A 20,629-nucleotide genomic window follows, 5' to 3' on the forward strand; every position below is an offset into this window, starting at 1 on the left:
CACCTTCAGTTCAAGTCACTCACAGAAAGACAGCTTTCTTTTCATCAAAGTTTACCTTTCATATGAAACCCCCTCACTTTGATCAGTGTGTTTTATGTCTCCTTGCTGATTGTCTTGGATTGGAAGTGATTTGTCTGTCTCCTGCAGAGTGGCGCTGTTTTTCTGCTGTGTTTGTGATTCCCATGTAGATCTCTGGCAAGAGATTGTTTCAATCTCCGATCTTTTTGCAGTTGCGTGTAAAAAGTAGGGGCCAGAGAGGTTTGAAAGTGACCCTTGTACGAGGCTATAACCTGGAGCATCTGTGGCTCTGTCTCTTACAGAACAAAGTGGAGGAGCTAAACCAGCGACTGAGGCAAGCTATCGATGGTCAGTCCTCATGATGTTACTGAGAACACTATATTACAGGAACTGTCCTTTATACCAAGTTATTTAACTAAGTATGCTAAGTTAAATAACTCTAATCATCACAGTTATTGAAGATTGAAACTCGCAGCCATATGAAATCTAGCAACACACATTCATGGGAAACTGTTTAACGTAAATGTAATGACTTTACTAAATCTAATGGTCATTTTACGTTAACTTATTGAAATGCTAAAATACTGCAAATGATTCACGATCATTATCCAATGCATTCAGTGATGTGTCCCTGTCATGGACATTATTTATCACCTGTATTCTTCAGTGTTGTGTTACACCCTGTGTCTCCTGCTGTGTCTCTGCTCCCCCCCTCCCCAGACAGCAGGAACCTGCCATACGGTCGCCCTGCTGTCCTCTTCAGAACCAAATACTTCATCCTGCACCACAGCGACTACATCAGCGGCTACAGCGAGGCCCTGTCCATGCCTCTGTGGACGTCATACAGCGTCAGCAGACAGGTACTGACGGAGGGGACAGAAGTACTCAGACCTTGTACTTGAGTAAAAGTAGAAGTACTCAGACCTTGTACTTGAGTAAAAGTAGAAGTACTCAGATCTTGTACTTGAGTAAAAGTAGAAGTACTCAGATCTTGTACTTGAGTAAAGTAGAAGTACTCAGGTCTTGTACTTGAGTAAAAGTAGAAGTACTCAGGTCTTGTACTTGAGTAAAAGTAGAAGTACTCAGATCTTGTACTGGAGTAAAGGTAGAAGTACTCAGATCTTGTACTTGAGTAAAAGTAGAAGTACTCAGACCTTGTACTTGAGTAAAGTAGAAGTACCAGAGTGTAGGAATACTCTGTCACAGTAAAAGTCCTGCATTCTAAATGTTCCTCCAGTGAAAGTAGAAAGTACTCTTATCTAAATGTACTTAAAGTACCGAAGTAAAAGTAGTCATTGTTTGATTTACATCTGAATTGTAGTGGAGTAGAAGTAAAACTTAGTAAAAAATTAAAATACTCAATTAAAGTACAAGTCCCTCAACATTGTACTTAAGTACAGTGGGTACTGAATACTGATCATCTTGAGCGCTGGCTCAGCAATAAAAGGAACTTCCCTCAGAGACAGCATGCCGTTCAGAAAACAACCCTAAAACTCATTTAACCTTCTGAACATGAATCACTTGTTCATGGCTCCAACATGTTTAACAGAGGTACAAGATGACTCAAAACTGTCTGATTACAGATCTATTCATTACACTGTTAATCTTTATAACCGAAATTTGTCAAATTTTCTAAGATACTACAGTAGCCACACTCATTATTTGTTTTTATTTAGCACACCAACTGCTACTGACGTGTTGGTCTCAAGTAGTAATTGACATCACATACTGTTACAGAATGTGAAACCAACCTTACATGGTAAAATGCCTAAAATGATTGCATTCAGCAATATTTCAAATGTAAAGTTTACCAGGTAAATTTCAAGACATGAAAATTACCCGATAGTCATGGATGTAGTTTCAAGCTACAACAAGTGCCTTCAAATGTTATTTTTAACATCTAACATGCGGCTAATTTGTTAAATTTGTACGTTTCACACAGTATATGAAACAATGTCTTCCTAACTTCACATATTGACATCATCAATTGCTCTGCGAGTCTTGATCAACTGTGTGTGTGTGTGTGTGTGTGTGTGTGTGTGTGTGTGTGTGTGTGTGTGTTGCAGGTAGATGTGTCCCCTCTGCCTGAAGCTCTGTCTAACTGTGTGCGCGCTGACAGCAGAGTCCCCCCCACCTACAGTCAGTCATGCACCAACTACAGAGCCGACAGACAGATCACCTACGCCTTCCTGTACCCCCCTCGTGAGTCCCCCCCCCGCTCCAACTCTGAAAAGGCTCAATATTTGGTGTTTGTTATGTAGTAATATGTTTCACTTTTTCATTGACAGAATTGTCTTCAAGCATAGAGAAAAAATATGAAGCTGTCCTCATCACCAACACTGTGCCCATGTACCCTGCATTCAAGAGTAAGTCACTCAGTGATTAGAAGTCCCCTACATGTCTTTAGTATCCTTATTGTACTCTTGTTGTTGTTTTGGACAGTTTCTCCTGCACAGACTCAAGCTGAATCGTTCAGATGGATTCACTGACACATTGCTACGTCCTCCTGCCCTCACAGTGTCCCTACTCTCTCTGTTTATCTCTTTGTCCCCCCTCTGTCCCACACTGACAGGAACATGGGGTTACTTCCAGAGAGCGCTGGTGAAGAAATATGCCACTGAGAGAAACGGAGTGAATGTGCTCATTGGACCCATTTTTGACTACGACTATGATGGCATCAGGGACTCTACGGAGAAGATAAAAGAGTGAGAACATTCAATCAATCACATTTTATTTATGTAGCCCAATATCAAAACAAATGACATATTTGTCCCCCCTCTGTCCTTACACCTAGCAACGCACAGGGGAAAACTCCCAAAGAAACCCCAAATTCACACATATGTATGCATATGCAATGTAAGATGTGTTATACAATCCTCTGTTTTGTTGATTTAATACATGCAATAGGTGAAAAATGATCAGACATTAAAAAAATCGACAGTCCAAAAGATAATGTGTATATACACCGATCAGCTAAAACATTATGACCACTGACAGGTAAAGTGAAGAACAGTGATTATCTTGTTAGAATGGCACCTGTCAGTGGGGGGGATATGTTAGGTAGCAAGTGAACACTTTGTCCTCAAAGTTGATGTGTTGGAAGCAGGAAATATGGACAAGCGTAAGGATGTGAGTGACTTTGACAAGGGCCAAATTGTGATGCTAGACGACTGGGTCAGAGCACCTCCAAAACTGCAGCTCTTATGGGGGGTTCCTGGTCTGCTGTGGTCAGTACCTACCAAATGGGCAGGTCTAGTGGAGTCCATGCCTCGACGGGTCAGGGCTGTTTTGGCCGCAAAAGGGGGACCTACACAATATTAGGCAGGTGGTCATTATGTTATGGCTGACTGGTGTGTATGTAAAAAGAAGATGGATCCATTCATTATAATGTAAATAATATAAATATATATAATATAATATAAAGAGCATTGCACAACATAGAGGAACACCTACCAACAGAGTGTAAGAAAATAATTAACATATGAGGACCCTTCCTGATGACGTTTACATCTCTGGTATTTGTAAGTGTATAAAAAGGATTTTTATAGAAAGAATAAAAATGACCAAAGTGAACCCAAGCTGAGGGAAACAACTCGTCCACATGTTACAAATGAAGTTTGATCTCACCTCTTCCCTGCAGGTTTGTCAGTGGGATGATCCCCGTCCCCACTCACTACTTCGTGGTGCTGAGCAGCTGCTTGGACTTCACTCAACCTGCAGACGCCTGCAGCGGGCCACTCAGCAGCACCGCCTTCATCCTGCCGCACAGAGCCAGCAACGACGAGACCTGCAACGTGAGGAGCATCACACACCACATGTTAAACACACATCATACACACACATCATAGAGAGCATGTCTATGACTAAGATTTCTTCTGATAGTAGGATGAGAAGACTGATTCTATCCCAACGTTGATATCCTCACAAACTGATGGGAGGTCATTAACATATAGGGTTAACCCCATGCTAATGTCTGTGTGTTCCTCCCTGCCTCCCCCAGAGCTCAGAGGAGGAGTCCCGGTGGGTGGAGGAGCTGATGAAGATGCACACAGCGAGGGTCAGAGATGTGGAGATCCTGACCGGTTTGGACCTGTACCGCAGAACCACCCGCAGCTACGCCGAAATCCTGTCGCTCAAGACCTACATGCACACCTATGAGAGCGAGATCTGAAAACAACTGCTCCGCTCAATGTCCTGTGATGTTTCTAACCGTGGTGGATGTTTGTGGTACCAGGAAGAGGTGTGATCCTCTCTATGACACTGACCTACACAGCTGGAGCTGGAGCTGATGCTTTCACTGTACAGCAGCATCCACGTGTGACCCTCTCACTTCCTCCATAGTGTTCTCCAAATATCAAAAAGTTCATCTTCTAGCATGTGATACATGATAGCAGCACACATGGGCCTTCCCCTTTAGTCATTTACTGACGATACACCCAGGTTTTGAGTTTTTTTGTATAAACATTTGAATTGTTTTTTGCAAACATCATTCCCTATTTGCAAAAGTGATTATTTTATAGTAAAAGACCTTGAATTGCACTACAAAGCCATCATCACCAAAGCCTCCTCTCAGTTTTCAGGATGTGACAGCTCCACTCTGATTCACACAGTGTTTAATTTTGGTTGTGAATGAAATGAAAATGTTGTTGTTTGTGTGTGTACAGTGTATATGTTGAGGTCGAAATGTATTCTGTTTGTGTCTGACTGTTGATTGTGGGTTTGTGTGTGTGTGTGTGTGTGTGTGTTGACTTTTTGTTCCGTGCACAATAACAATAATGTCAATACTCATGATTTATTAATGTGTGTCCTAAAACATTTACCACCTGTGAGACCTATTTATGCTTTATGCACATTTCATCACAATAAACATTTTTTTTACTAATAGTCTGCAGTGTTATTGTTACAGTGTGACGTCAACGGGCCATATACATACAGTATTATTCCACAGGTGTCTGACGTCCTTCATCCATCACTGCCACCAGGGGGACACTAGTGGTGGTGCAAGAAGTTAACTTCCAACCTGAGAGCTGCATGAGAATGGTATTCATTCATTACATATTAAAAAATAATAAAAATAGTAACCAAATCTTAGTTACAACATCATTAAAGTAACCTGATTACTTTCTGTTACTTTTAAATTTCCTCAAAATGCAAATACAGACTCGACAAAATAAATATCAATAAGATGGATTTAAGTGTGTTCGGTAATAAACTTTGTAGCAGCATGTAAAACAAGAATTGCACATAAGTAGAAAATATCATATATCGGTTGTATCATATAAAAAATCTCAAAATAGAAGATAAAACAGAATTAAATTAGTGAAAATATAAAAGTTGATTGTGAAGAAAAATTATGTAAGCTTTCTGACAAACAAAACACTTGTGAAGGGCTAACTTACAGCTAAAACAATATGAAATTGGGATATTATTTACATTTACTGCCTGTTTGTATCTTGATTACGTAATCAGGTGTAGTGGTTACTCGTTACATAGTATTCCTACACTCTGGTACTTCTACTTTTACTGAATTACAAGGTCTGAGTACTTGCTCGAGCTCCACCAGGCTGAGGAACAGCTTCTTCCACCAGGCGGTCAGGATGCTGAACTCTCTCCCTCTCTCGCTCTCTCTCTATCCTCTCTCCCTCCCTCAATCCTCTGTCTCTCTCTCCGTCCCTCCCTCTCTGTCCCCCTCTCTCATCTCCCTACCCCCGCTCCCATCTCTCCCCTGACCTCTCCGCCCTCCGTCCCACCCACCTTTCCCCACAGCCTCAATGGAAATGTACCAGGACATTAATCCCCCTCCCTCACACACCCGTCCCTCATCCAGCACCAGTCACTTCTATTCTCCGCTGCTACTGAAAATGTAGTTGCACTACCGTCAAACCGTGTTGATTGTGTCTAACATATGTATATATTACTTAGTGTTTTTTTTTTTGTATACCCCCTTTTTACCCCCCCCCCCCTTTCTTTTTTTCCTAGGCTCTTATCTTTTTAAGTTATATGTTCTTTTATATTCGCACTGTGGGACTGCCAGAAACGGTATTTCAATTTTTGTGTATGTATAACACATGTGGAAACTTTGACAATAAAGTCGACTTTGACTTTGACCTGACTCCTCCCACCTCTTAACTCTTTTACTTTGGTGGAATTTTGAATACAGGACTTTATACTTGTAACAGCGAACTGCTTCTACACCATTACTACTTCTAATGTAGTGAAATATGTGAGTTGGCCTATTTCTAACAGTGATATTTTGCATGATCTTGGTGTTCATTAAATTAAGCAAATACCTGATATGATTTAAATCCCACATTTCCGTGGGTACCTGAACGCGGCACCCACACACCCATATGTTGTGACAGTTAGTGAAGGAATGTCCCGTTCAACTGCATTCTTTCACTTCCTCCAACACAAAGCTGTCTATCAGAAACGACAGATGTAGTTTGTCATATCTGGGCACTTAACATAACGTGACATTAAGAAGAGTCAGTTCATCTCAACAAATGTTTTTCACTTTATAATTGAGTGTTTACAGCGCTTTGGTGTGGACACAACACAATGGTAGGAGGAATGTTTCAGTACGTAGCGCGAGGACAGTGAGCTTTCAGATGTTATATACTAAACAAACATAGTCAATGTAGCCCGGTGCTAATGACGATAACCAGAAACCGTTATTTTAAAATGTTTTACCTTGAGTTCACCTGTCATTTGTTTTCTTAACACACTGTCAGTGCTAAACAAACTGAGAGGAGGGTGTTGACAGAGGAACAGAGGGTGCTGGCTGTTCACACCGAAGCTAACCTCCTGTTTGAGCACAGGATTACAGGATTTAGGAGACAGCCGTGGCACTGGTTAAGGGTTAACAGATACCGGTCAGACCTTGAAAATTCATTAAGTTTAGGATATTATAGCATTCATTTGTAAAAAAACAAAAACTTTTGAGCAGCTGTCTAACCCCTGTTATATGGTTAAAACTGCTAATACGCTAAATTCGCTAAAGTGAAAGTAGCGATTCAAAATTGTAAAAGTATTGTATTGCTAGTACAAGTCCCGCATTCCAAATCTTACTTAAGTTAAAGCACAAAAGTGTTGACATCAAAGCACCAAAAGTAAAAGGTATTTACATTTATTTGACAGCTTTTAAATTAGCTCCACATTTACTAGGTGTGATGAACACATTTAGTTGAAATATATGATGAAATGGGCCATTACATTCAAGTACTTTTAGTTTTGACACTTTAATTACATTTAGATGCCCGTTATTTTGTACTCTTACTTTTCACAGAGTATTTTTACAATTGAGCACTGATATATTTAATTTGGTAAAATATCTACTACCTTCACCAGTGATGTCCGAATTCAAATAGTCAATGTCTGAAATGGGATTATATAGATTTAGGAACAGATTTTTTGAATGGCCTTCACCTGTTCCCCACACAGGTGACTGGGCCGCAGTAAACATGGGTCAGATAGAAGAAGTAAGGCCAGCGTGCCTCAACCTGCTCACCTACCACAGAGAGCTGCTGGTGTCCGGGCTCCGGAGTGTCCCCTGCATCCTGGACAACCTGCTAGCCTCTGGCTTCATCTGTGAGGAGGATGTCGAGATCGTTCAGCGAACTGCCACCAAGAAGGATCAGGCAGGAGAATAAAAGACATCTGTTAAAAAAGACCATTAGTTTCATTTCCATTCATTAAAAAAACATCAATAATACAGACACTCATAATTCATAACTCTCATAATTAACTCATTCATGTCCTGGTCAAACATTTGGGGTCAAATAGTATTTAGTATTTTGCAATAAATGAGTAAAAGAAGAAAAGATAAAATAATAAAACAACATTTTTTTTTTTTTCATTGATTCTTTTTCAGGTGCGTAAAATCTTGGAGCTGGTCCAATGCAAAGGGGAGGAGGCCTGTGAATACTTCATTTACATCATTTACAAAGTATGTGATGCATACATAGACCTCCAGCCATGGCTGAAAGACATCAAATTCAACCCGAGCAGTGATGTAGCGCTGTTGGTCGTGGTGAACACAGATCCCAGTAAGTATTCCAATCACTCACACTGTTCCTTTATGTTAGAAGTGTAAAACAACCACATTTCAAAAATAAATCCTACATTCAACATACAGCCCCGGAAAAAATTAAGAGACCATTTCAGCATTATCAGATTCCCTTGTTTTATTGTTTATAGGTATGTCTGAGTTAAATGTTTTTAAATTTTTTTTATTGTATTCTATAAACTACTGACAATTGTTCTCTGTGTTGGAATTCAACAGACACTGGAATGACTGCCATACATGTAGAGATAAAGGTTTAAGATAAAACTGGAGTGGTCTCTTATTTTTTTCCGCGGCTGTACAATATGTCCTTACACGTTCTTAATCATTGCAGTTGGGAAGGATAAAGATGCATGCTTCATTAAATGTGTTTGTGTGTGTTTGTGTGTGTGTGTGTGTGTGTGTGTGTGTGTGTGTGTGTGTGTGTGTGTGTGTGTACGGGCTGAGCTGAATATATAAAATGTTATGTTATTTACTTATTTATTTATATACTTATATATTCCATTATGGATATAGTATTAAGTATTAAGAGTATTAAGTATTCTGTAAATGAGCTGGTCCTAACATACAGTTTATTAAAAAGAATAATCCTCTAGTCTTCACTGATTTAAACATTTTAAAAGATAGGAATATTACATATTTTATAAGAATGGATAAAATGTCATCACTTAATCGTATAATAAAGCTTATTATTGCACTGATTCCCTATTCCCCCCCAAGCAACATCAGTGCCAAAAGTCTCAAAGTGAAAGAATACGATTGGAAAGTGAAAATAATCAGTTTGAATCTGAAAATGTAAAATCTGCATTTGGAAAAAAAAGGATTCAAATATCAAAATATGTATTAAGGTGAAATATGTGTTATTTTAAATAATTGCTGAACAGTCAGCAGGTACAGTGAGAAGCTGAGGCGTGGGATGAGCCAGGACACCAGCTTCATCATGTCCTACGGCCAGCGAGAGGAGACCCGTCTGGAGGAGCTGTACACCGACACGCTGATGGAGCAGCTCAGCGACTGCAACGAGAGTCTGGGCTTCCTGGAGAGTCTGCACAAGCTGCTGGGGGACAACGCAGTCTTCAACCCCCAGGGGGAGACCATTTTTGTGATGGGGGATGCCGGAGTGGGGAAATCCATCCTGCTGCAGAAGCTCCAGAACCTCTGGTCCAAGAAAGAGCTGCAGACGGACGCCATCTTCTTCTTTAAGTTCCGCTGCCGGACGTTCAGCCTCTTCAAGGACTCGGAGCAGATGTCCCTCAGAGAGCTTTTGTTCAAACACAACTGCTCCCCCGATCACGACCCGGACGACGAGGTGTTTGAGTTCATCCTGCGCTTCCCTGACAAGGTTCTCTTCACGTTTGACGGCTATGATGAGATCAAGATGAATGACCTGATGAATGTTGCTGAGGTAAGCTCCCCGGAGGTAAAGGCCCACCCCCTCCAGCTGCTCATCAGCCTGCTCTGTGGGAAACTGCTCAAGGGTTCCCAGAAGGTTCTGACGGCCCGCACAGGCACAGAGTTCCAGAGCAGGGTGATCAGGAAGAAGGTGGCTCTGCACGGCTTCTCCCCGGCTCACCTGAACAACTACATCCAGCTGCACTTCAAGGAGCAGGAGCACCGAGAGCTGGTGTCCGTCCAGCTGGATGCCAGCCCCCACCTCGGTGGCCTTTGCTCCACCCCGCTGTTCTGCTGGATTGTATTCAAGAGCTTCAGGCACCTGCACACCATGCATGACAGTTTCCACCTGCCTGACACCTGCATCACGCTCACAGACATCTTCCTCCTGCTGTCCGAGGTCTTCCTCAGCCGCTCAGCCGCTCCTGCTCCGTCTCTGCTGAAGAAGAGCACTCGGTGTGCCGCTGAGACATTCAGAGCCGGGCTCAGGTCTCTCACAGCGTTCGCCAAACTGGCTCTTCAGGGTATGGAGAGAGAATGCTTCATCTGGAGCCAGGAGGAGATGAGTGTGTGTGGACTAATGGAAGAAGATCTGTCGCTGGGCTTCTTGCGCCCCGTCAGTGAGTATGATGCCAGCGGAGGTGCCGCTACATTTGAAGTCCTCCACATCACCCTGCAGTCTTTCCTGGCAGCGTTTGCTCTGGTGTTGGATGAGCAGGCTCCTGCCGACTCCATCCTCAAGTTCTTCACAGAGTGCAGCAGGAAGAAGAATACGGTTTGGTTGCCTTTTCAAGTCTGTATCAGTGGTTCCTCAAAGTGCAGGGAAAATAATCCTTTTGCGACTAATGAACACCTTCAGTTCACCAACCTGTTCCTGTGTGGCCTGCTGTCCAAGGCTCACATCGGCCTGATGGAGCATCTGGTTTCTCCTGTGCTATTAAAGAAAAAACGGGCCTTGCTCAAATCCTACCTTTCTACCAGTGTTAAGTCCCACCTCCATGGATTACCCCACTACAACGGTGAGGAGGGCAAGAAGGTCCATGTGCTGCCCAACTTCCTGTGGATGCTGCGCTGCATCTTTGAGACAGGGAGCAGAGACATCGCTCAGATGACGGCCAGAGGCATCACGGCTGACTTCATCAAGATGGGCTACTGTAACGTGTTCTCCGGGGACTGCACCGTCATCAACTTCGTGCTGCAGTACCGTCGCAAGCTCCTGGGCCTCGACATGGACAACAACAACATCAGTGACTACGGGGTGAAGCAGCTGAAGCCCTCCTTCAGTAAGATGACAGTAGTGAGGTAAGAACGGTTTTCAATTTTAGTGTATTCCAACATACTGTATATTCCTCTAAGCAAAAACTAATTGGACTCCTTCTCCCCAGACTGAGTGTGAATCAGCTGTCTGACAGCAGCATGGAGGTTCTTGCAGAGGAGCTGTGTAAGCACAAAATTGTGAAAATCTTGGGGTGAGTACAAATACTAAAATTTACTCAAGACAGTGTACTAATACAACAAGAATATTTATGCTTTCAAAATTAATGACAGGCTAGAGCCGCACATTTAATACATTTTGTACTGAAATAACAATCTGGACCAGGCCAACATCCAAATCACAGTAGGCACAATATGTGAGAATATCGTTCTAAATAAAGTGTTGTAGTGCTGCAGAGATTACTGGATTCCAAACAGTATTCTATACGCTTAATAAAACAAAAGGGGGTAAATGAAGCCATCTGACGGTAAACTGACCAATTGACTTTCAAGTTTAAACCTGAGTTGTTTAGTACAGGAATGTTGTTTCTGCCTGGTGATTCAGAGCCAGCTCACAGCATTTCTCTGGAGCAAGGCCATGGAAGCTGGAAACAGAAATGCTCAAGTGAAGTATAAAAATGTACACCCATACAGTACTTGGTTGGTGGTAGGACAGAAATCTAGTTTTCTAATTCATTGAATTTTGGACCAAATGTTCCTTTTTTTTGAGCGCTTGAAGAACACTTTGTCCATGTTGACCTATGTTGTATTGAATGCTCATTCCTGACTTGATACATTGTGTCCCGAGGAGGGACAATGTTTCCTTTAAGGGACAGGGTGTTGGATTTTGGCGCTGTTGTACAACATGTGTTTGAGAGAGACAGTGGCCTTCAGGTTTTGTGATATTGTGAAAGTTCCTCTCTGGAGCCAGAGTGTGTTCATTCTGTAAAACATGGTCGTGCGACATGGAATAACACCTGCTCCATATGTAGATCTAGTCTTAGTTTAAGGTGATTTTACATAGTTAATATATATTTAATATCATATACCATTTCTGCCAATCCCCTGAATACAACACCTTGGACTTTTACATTTTCTATCAGAGTCATAGTTCTAAACATCGTTCAAGTTCTACTCGATGTGAAAAGTTGAATTAATATCTGTAGCTAGGTGTTTAGCCAAACAAAGCTTTCCGTTGCTGTGGAGAGTTTGATGTTACCATGGAGTTTTGGTAAATGTTTTATAGTATTTTAGATTTCTATTTACAACATACACAAAGCTTCCCATTCTGTCTAAATGGCACTGCCTGGCCAACAAAAAGGTCACACTCTAATATTCGTTGGACCGCCTTTAGCTTTGATCGCAGCACACATTCTCTGTGGCATCGTTTCCACAAGCTTCTGCAATGTCACAACATTTATTTCTGTCTTGCATTAGCTTTTTTTTAATCTCGTATTGATGACGGGAGATTCGGACCACTGCTCAAAGTCTTCTCCAGCACATCCCAAAGATTCTCAATCAGGTTCAGGTCTGGGCTCTGTGGGGGCCAATCCATGTGTGAAAATGATGTCTCATGCTCCCTGAACCACTCTTTCACAATCTGAGCCCGATGGATCCTGGCATTGTCATCTTAGAACATGCCCGTGCCATCAGGGAAGAGAAAATCCATTGATGGAATAACCTGGTCCTTCAGTATATTCAGGTAGTCAGCTGACCTCATTCTTTGGGCACGTTGCTGAACCTAGACCAGACCAACTGCAGCAACCTCAGATCATAGCACTGCCCCCACAGGCTGGTGACCTTTTTTTTGGCCGGGCAGTGTATGTTCCTCTATCGATGAGAGTAACACACTTCCTGGTGAAATGACGGCCCTGTCCACTTCCTGGTGAAATGACGGCCCTGTCCACTTCCTGGTGAAAATCTTGCATCAGAGCGAAGCACAAAATAATAGTTCCTTCATGTCTTAAAGCTACTGAGTCATATACGGTATTGCACCTCAAACAACAAATACATCCAGAGTTCCTGTTTCTTTACTTCCTCTATAGAAAAAAGGAGAGTAAAAGAAAGAATTTAATTCAGAAATCTCAGTTTGAGTTTCAGCCTGCTGCCTGCCACTCTTCCTCCAGCAGACCCACCAGACATAATTTCCCTACTGATTTAAATTAAACTATAAATCGACGTAGATCATTAATCTCCATTGACATTTTGTAATAGTTTGCCTGTCTGACCATCATAAATGGGCTTCTTGTAGATATATATATAAAAAAAGCGCGGTTACCTTAATTTTCCGATGTGATTGCTGAAAACCTCAGAATTGCTATTTACCACCATTCAAATGACAGCAAATGTTTTCCCCCCCAAAAGTGGGCGGGGCTGTTATTTCTATAAAGTGTAAATCTGCGTGAAACCGAATCTTTAACCCTCATTTGTATCTCTGTCCTCAGGCTTTACAGCAATCACATCACAGATGTTGGAGCCAAGTTGGTAGCTCGGATCATCGACGAATGCCCAAAGCTGAGAATCGTCAAGTATGCTCTAATTGTTCCCAGTATGACAATATTATAATAATTATATCAATAACATTGACATAAGTAATGACATCTGTTGTTATCTTTGCATTTGTTGGTAACTTTAAAGTGTCTACCTGTGTATGCACATTGGTGAGTAATGTCCTTAAAGCTGATGTTTGTATCACTTTGCTTAGGGTTGGCAAAAACAGGATCACTGGAGTTGGGGGGAGATATCTGGCCAGCGCCATCCAGAGGAGCTCTTCTATATTTGATGTGGGGTGAGACCTCCCTGCTGTCAATCATCTCTGCCGCTCTTTTCTTGTCTCGCTGAGCTCATCCAAGCAAGGGGGTGCAAACATGTTTCAGATGAGGACTCTAAATGTTCAATACGTTTGTATTCACTTTTTTCTTTTTCATTTGAACTCCAATTTGGCAAACCGTTAGAATACATCCATCACCATTTAAATCATTCCCCAAGTTGGGATCATTAAGTATCAATCTATCATCTATCAACATTTGGCAGGTCACACAGTTTAAGGTTTAAAAAGACGTGATTGACTTGGTGATCGTGTGCATATTAGAAATGTGAAATCTGCGCTCCATTTACATTGGAAGTCGGAGGTTGGAACTGGGAGTGACGTCACGCCCGAGTTGACTGCGTTCCAGTAGCACAAGTCGGAAAGATGGACGCCCGCAGGAAAGTTGTTGGCCTTGTTTACAGCTTTAGTTTCACCTCTAGGGTGACAAGGTGCCAACCACTTACATGTGGGACAAAGAGTGTGTATAAGTGTGAGAATGAGGGACATGTTACTGTGATGCAAAGCAGTTAAGATTTCAATGTCCATCCAACCCTAAAAAGGAATAGATTTTTTTCCCAACAATCGTCCATATAATCTAATCTCTGAGTCACGAAAATCACCGGAGGCTCCTGCCACAGCCTGCTGACCTGTATGATCACGAGTGCTGCACAGTGTGGTGAACTCTATTCCAGCTGCTGTTACCTTCTCTGTTTGGTAATCCTCTTTTTTAAATTTTTTATGAGCCTGGCATTTATTTATTTATGCACAATTGAATAAAACCCTTTAGCAAACATCACAAAAAAACTCTGTGGGAACCACACTCCACTGGCCACACCCATTAGTAAAAACATCTTTTGTTGATTAATTGACATCTGACTCAGCTAATGGTGATAGGCCTCTCTTGCTTCCTAACAGCCATTGGATAAAAGCCAAGTTTTAACTTTCTAAACAACTGTCAATCAAATGCGGGACATCGCCTCAATTTGATGGACACGGGAGAATGATAAAAATGCTGTGCAGTCTCACACAAAGGGACACCTGGTTAGCAATTCCGGTTGATAACTACACTTTATTCAGTATTTTCTGAATAAAAAGATAGTAGCAACATATCCACATCCAAAAGATGAGCAGCATCATGTGTACAGAGGATTTCATGTGACCCAAAGAGCTAAAAAGGTTATACTATCAAAGTGCTCTGTACCAGAGAGTCCATTTTGAATGGTCATCTCGGGTATGGTGAGGTATCTCTGAGTTTCCAAAAGAGGAAGTCAAGCCTCAGGGTGTGTTCCAGTTAAAATTGTCTAACCCTGGTACTCCCACTTCCCAGTATTACTGGAACTCACCATCAGAACCTGTCTAGTTTTCGTTCTCTTGTACTGCTGGCTTGATAAAAAGGCCATTTGTGTTGGCATGCCTCCTGATGCAGAGGTGTGGTCTCTGTGCTCTCAGGATGTGGGGGAACAGCATCGGCGATGAGGGAGCAGAAGCATTCGCAGAAGCCTTGAGGAACCACCCAAGTCTCACCAACCTCAGGTGAGAGGGCACCTGCCTACAAGTACAATCCAACCTTCAGATTTAAACTCTTTGATTTAATGAAGGTGATTCCTGTGTCCTAGTCTCTCAGCCAATGGCATCACGTCTAAAGGTGGGAGGAGCCTGTCGGAGGCTCTGAAAGAGAACAGCGTGCTCAGGATATTCTGGTAGGCAGCTCTCACTCTGAGTTCAGTGGTTTAAGCCGTCAAATTGTCGAAGTAGTCAGGTCCCTGTGTGTTTTGATAACCAGTTTGACCTTAGCGTGAAATGTCACAGGGTTAGGGAGAGATGTGAAGGAGGATTTAGGAAAAATGAATGCACTGACACCCGAGGTTACTAGGGTGACCAGGTGATGAATTCATGGTGCGTCAGCGGGTGTTATTGATGTATGAAAACTAAATTAGATGGACTACTAAAAGCACACACATCTCATTCAGGCAGTGTGTTCTTATCATGTTCATATGAAAGTGAAAGGAAATGCGCTCACCCTGCTATCCACTCATACTAATTCAAATTAAGCCTTATTAGTATTTATTTATCAACGTCAAAGTCGACTTTATTGTCAAAGTTTCCACATGTGTTATACATACAGACAATTGAAATACCGTTTCTGACAGTCCCACAGTGCAAATATAAACAAGAACATATAACATAAAAAGAAAAGAGCCTAGTAGAAAGATAAGAGCGTATATATTTGATCATGATCAAATATATAAATAAATACACTTTATTGCAGTTTATAGATAGCTAGTTAGTTCTACACATCTACTACTGTGCATATCATCAAAAGAGAGGGAGGAACCCTTACTGGTCCCACAGAGGGGAAATGTACATCCTGCATTTGACCCATCCTAGTGTTAGGAGCAGTGGGCTGCCATATGTACCGCCCCCGGGGAGCAGTGTAGGGAACGGTGCCTTGCTCAGGGACACTTCAGCAGTGTTGGGCAAGTTACTTCCAAAATGTAACACAGTACATATTACTTATTACTGTCTTTTTAAAGTAATAAGGTACATTACATTATCACTGTCTCTGAACTGTAATGCGTTACACTACTGCTGAGTTACTCTGAGTTACTTTCACCAAAATACTAACAGTAGGGCTTTAAATGCTGAAATGTAGTTTATTGCAGCTCAATAATTAAAGCTATCTCTGGCAGTATGCTGAAATTAAACGTATGCTCCGTTTAAGTGTGCTGAATAATATGTGATACCGGTAACATGACGTCTCTGTGTGTTATTAGTAACATGTTAGTGGAGCCTCTGTACGGCCCTGTGACCTGCTGTATATGAACGAGTCTCTATTCAACGTTAGCTCACCTTGTCATTGGTGTGTTAACGGGGATTTGGCTGACAAGCTGTCTAAAAGCCGGCATTTCCACAGAGGACAGAGGCTGCAGATCTTCAACACTCTGCCACGAGTCTCTGAACTTCTCGGGGTTCAAGCAGCAGACCAGAGAAAGTTACCTTCTGTTGCTTTGGGCTGCGAGCGCTCCTGTCTTTCTCTTTTCTTTTCTCCGAGCCTGCAGCTCTGCATTGTGAGCCTGCAGCTCTGCATTGTGAGCCTGCAGCTCTGCATTGTGAGCCCACAGCCGTGCACTGTGAGCCCACAGCCGTGCATTGTGAGCAAGCAGCTCTGCATTGCAAATCTGTTTCTGCAGCCCTCTGAACCAAAAGTAAACAGGCTTAATGGGTTACTATTCTACCTGCACAGTTATTTCTCTGGTGTCGGAATGTGTCGCAATGTTTGGGAATTCTTAGAAACAAAACACCACATCATTTCGGGTTAAAATGTGTTGTAACTGCGTTACTGAGAAGGGTAACGGTATTACCCAAATTTCAGAAGTAATGCGTTAGCGGCACTTCGGGTACTTCTCGCTTCTCTTGCATCTCTGCTTCCCTCACTTGCGTCTTTTCCTTGCGCATTAGTCCCTCCCACCAGAGATGCACTGAGAGACGCAATGAAACCACGAGAAGAGAGAGGACGCAAGGAAATACGTTGTAAGAGCAATGGGACGTCCTGTCCTCGGAGCGTCACGCGAAGCGACGTCCGTTTGTGATGACACCGGTACAGCTGGAACTTCTGACAGCAGCCAGCCCGGTCCCCGTTTCATTCAAACACACAAACACACCCCCACCTGACGCCTCTATTAGTACACATTCGTATCATTTGTTGTAGACCCAAATACATTTAATGTAGTAAGAACTAATTTTCAAAAAAAGATAAAAGCCATTCTTAAAAATGTAAAACGGAAAAGCTGTTCCTGCGGACAGATATTAAATCCGTCTCTTTTAATTTGAATTAGTTCATAATAATAATGACTTGGAGATCATGAAAAAGGTTTCCCATAAATTAATAAACAGGTTTCCACTTCGTTGTTCAGATATGACACATTAATTGAAACAAATCACTGTATAAACTGAGGAGTGATTCCATTAGTTTAATGTCTTCACTCCGCTGTTAAACTGCTCTCAGGTTAAGAAGCATCACATCAGTGCACGCGCTGCAGCGTCCAATCAGTGACGGATATACAGTAAGGGGGCGGGGCAAGTGGATGAGGATTTCACCGGAGGATGATCTGGTGGTTCCTCGGTTATCGCTCCTCGGTTATCCCTCATCGCTCCTCGATCCTCGGTCCTCCTGCACAAATAAGCGCTATGGGACACTCCTTAAGATAGCGCACACAAATCAACTTCCGGTGAGACCGAGGAGCGAGGAAATGATAAATAAGAGAAAAAAGTACCGGTGACCTTCCGGTTCCCAAGCCAAGTCCCTAGACACTTCGCCACCACCTCTTAAATCGTTAAAACATGTTGAATAAAAAAAGAAGCTTAAAAACACTCAGTTAGCACAGTGATACTTCATTCATCACCTTACAGTAATTAACATAGCATTCATAATTCCCCTTTGGATCTAAAGTAGTGTTGAATATTTAAATCATATAAGAAATGTAGCAAGTTACAGCACAAGTTGTAAAATGCTACTGTAACTGACATGATCTGAGCTTTTCATCTCAATTAGTTGTTTCTGTGAAAGAATGGTACGTCACTTTCATTTTGTTGCCGCAAGGAATTGTGGGACAGCATTATCCTCTTTTTCTTTCCTCAAAGATGGTCGGTGTTTCCTAAATTAAAGGAGATTACAAAGGAAACATTAAAGCTCCGTTCCTGTCATCTTAAGAATTTGAAAAGCCTTTATCATGGCCAACACTTTAGTACTTTCTGGTCACGTCTATCATTATTCCAACCCAGTTTATCTTTAACCACGCCCACTTCACATTACCATGAAACTGCATGATGGTGTCATGGATTTATAAAGAGAACGTCCCCACATTAACAAGGCTCAAGTTATATCAGGTCTACATTAGCTTGGAATAAAAACGTTATGTGCTGTTTATCAGTGCAAGTGTAAGCCATGCTGAAACGTTACAGCGGTTTCAGGCAAACAGAATACTTTTAATCCTCTGATAGTGTTGGAAGGTTACAAACAACTTATACTCAAATACTGGCTTCAAATTGTTTGCTAATGTATTCTTCTAGGATCCAAGGTGAGTCATTATTAAGAGGTTCATTAACATTCACTCAGCTTTGCATAACTGTGATCTTGTTTCCTATCAAAAGAGCTATTTTAAAAAACAGCATTTGACAATGACAACGTCATTTACCTCTGTTAAGAACCTTCTTAGGAGAAGAAGTCTCTCAGATCTGTCATATAGAAGTATGTAACGTGTGCTGATGCAGGTTGGTGCAGAACGAGCTGACTGATGAAGCAGCTCCACACTTCGCTGACCTGGTCCAGGCCAACACGGGTCTCAGCAACCTCTGGTAAAGATGACACACACCATGAGTCCTGCTCGATACTCTGCTCAGCCAGTCACGCACTCACCTCTGTGTGTGTGTGTGTGTGTGTGTGTGTGTTTGTGTGTGTGTGTGTGTGTGTGTGTGTGTGTGTGTGTGTGTGTGTGTGTGTGTGTGTGTGTGTGTGTCCGCAGGTTAATCAGCAACCAGTTCTCAGTGGATGGGATCCAGCAGCTGGCCGAGGCCCTCACTCAGAACACAGCGCTCAAAGAGATCTGGTGAGGACCATTCACAGGACCTCTCTTCTGAGGGTCAAAACACAATCTCTCTCTCAAACCAGTATGTCTTTTTCAGGTTGGATTTAGATTTTATCGGGAGTTTCAGCTCATTGTTCAGCTGTCAGGAAGAAAAATGTTCTCAACCTGCTCAGCACACACTGACAGAAACCAGATTGTGGAAATAATGGAGCAGTCAGCAGATAAACTGAGTTAGTAAAATAAAAAAACTGATATATAAGAGCGAATTTTGGACTTACATGTGAACACAGATATATCAATAAGCTTTCTGCTTATTAATAACTGCTTTCTTAAAAGTTTTCTATATTAATACAAATAATGATGATAAGTGTTTCCAAAATAAATATACAGTAGCAGGGATTTAGGTTTGATAATAACCCTTCAAATGAATGGTGTCAATACCATTTAGAATATCCTTAGATTTGTTCTTTTTGATGATGTCACTTTATAGAAGGATAGGGAGATGAAGCAGCTGGTGTTTCACCGTAGTTAGCTTTAGTTTCTCTCTCGTTGGAGAAGCCTCTCACAGCATCATAGCCACTTCCACGTGTTTTCTCTCTGAATGCATGCATGTGTTTTGAATGTGAGAAAGTGTGTGATAGTGTGTGTTTGTGTGTCCGCAGCGTGAAAGGAAACCAGCTCTCCGAGGAGGAAGAGAGACGTTTTGTGTCAGAGAAGAGGCTGCGCTTCCACTAAGCGGGCACCAACCTGAGACGTGCTGAGTCATGTCTGTAAGCTTGTGTTAGCGATTAAAAAGTCCCACTGCCAGTGAAGGGGAAATACACTCATCTGTACACTTCACATCCTGTATTTTAATACTTCATGTATAAGATGAAAATATTTGAAATTTGAGATGGAAAAAAGGGGGAGCACTGATGAACAAATGTATTTTTCTGCATTTAAATGTTTATTGTATTTGTTATTTGACTGTTATTCAAGGTGCTGTGACATGTGTTGCAGTTACCTGTAGTGTTAATGGAGGGACTAATGTGTGCGGGTCAGTAGGAGTGTGTTGCATCAGTGTGGCGTCTCCTGATGGTCCTTCGACAATGCTGCTGGATATAAGGATCAGTCACTGAGGACAAATCATGGAGCTTAGTTCAGTTTCCCCACATAAACCACATCTCATGTCTGCTGTTTGATGTGAAGGCCCTACTCTGGGTCAAGCTCCATAACGACTGGATACTACATTTCCCATAATGCACCTCTGCATAGCAAGCGCCCATCTTTTTAACTACATGCCATTAGCAGTGGATCACCACCACAATCATAATGAGATGTCCCCCCCCCCCCCCCTGAGTCACATACCCAAATTAGGAGTAGGCAATAAATACAAGTGAATGTTTTTTTATCCAAAGATATCACTCTTAAGTGCTTTTTAAAATAAATATTTGAACATAGTTTATGTTTGTTTCTGTCTTGTTACATATTGCACAGCACACACGCTCAGGGAATGCTTGTCGGGGATCC

General features: G+C 42.0%; 2 protein-coding genes and 1 long non-coding RNA gene across 7 annotated transcripts in view; 2 read left to right on the forward strand and 1 right to left on the reverse strand.

The window, feature by feature from the left end:
• enpp2 (ectonucleotide pyrophosphatase/phosphodiesterase 2) overlaps positions 1 to 4,872 on the forward strand; it is a 28,008-nt gene extending 23,136 nt beyond the window's left edge. Inside the window, exons 19-25 of one of the 2 annotated variants that reach the window (XM_063878066.1) lie at positions 231 to 366; positions 739 to 878; positions 2,085 to 2,220; positions 2,307 to 2,384; positions 2,591 to 2,723; positions 3,659 to 3,812; positions 4,019 to 4,872. In XM_063878066.1, the coding sequence (XP_063734136.1) occupies positions 231 to 366; positions 739 to 878; positions 2,085 to 2,220; positions 2,307 to 2,384; positions 2,591 to 2,723; positions 3,659 to 3,812; positions 4,019 to 4,189 (948 nt within the window). In that variant the 3' untranslated portion in view covers positions 4,190 to 4,872. The remainder of the gene's footprint in view (positions 1 to 230; positions 367 to 738; positions 879 to 2,084; positions 2,221 to 2,306; positions 2,385 to 2,590; positions 2,724 to 3,658; positions 3,813 to 4,018) is intronic. The other variant, XM_063878076.1, reaches the window with a different exon arrangement.
• Positions 2,797 to 5,045, reverse strand: LOC134861092 (uncharacterized). Its single transcript, XR_010165367.1, has 3 exons — positions 4,952 to 5,045; positions 3,646 to 3,805; positions 2,797 to 3,325 (listed from the first exon to the last, which is right to left on the reverse strand). It is a non-coding gene; the product is annotated as an uncharacterized LOC134861092 (long non-coding RNA).
• A 1,112-nt stretch (positions 5,046 to 6,157) lies between these two features.
• Positions 6,158 to 20,559, forward strand: nod1 (nucleotide-binding oligomerization domain containing 1). Of its 4 annotated transcripts, none has more exons than XM_063878040.1 (12): positions 6,158 to 6,241; positions 7,459 to 7,655; positions 7,889 to 8,063; positions 8,965 to 10,774; positions 10,858 to 10,941; positions 13,171 to 13,254; positions 13,431 to 13,514; positions 14,985 to 15,068; positions 15,152 to 15,235; positions 18,807 to 18,890; positions 19,058 to 19,141; positions 19,783 to 20,559. In XM_063878040.1, exons 2-12 carry the CDS (start codon positions 7,479 to 7,481, stop codon positions 19,853 to 19,855), a joined length of 2,823 nt encoding a protein of 940 aa, XP_063734110.1. In that variant the 5' UTR covers positions 6,158 to 6,241; positions 7,459 to 7,478; the 3' UTR covers positions 19,856 to 20,559. The 4 variants fall into 4 exon arrangements, with proteins under 4 accessions (XP_063734110.1, XP_063734101.1, XP_063734118.1 ...); XM_063878031.1 differs by lacking the exon at positions 6,158 to 6,241 and adding an exon at positions 6,362 to 6,579; XM_063878048.1 differs by lacking the exon at positions 6,158 to 6,241 and adding an exon at positions 6,401 to 6,596.
• The last annotated feature ends 70 nt before the right edge of the window (positions 20,560 to 20,629 follow it).

This window comes from Eleginops maclovinus, chromosome 3, assembly GCF_036324505.1.
Source record: "Eleginops maclovinus isolate JMC-PN-2008 ecotype Puerto Natales chromosome 3, JC_Emac_rtc_rv5, whole genome shotgun sequence".
Lineage (NCBI taxonomy): Eukaryota > Metazoa > Chordata > Actinopteri > Perciformes > Eleginopidae > Eleginops > Eleginops maclovinus.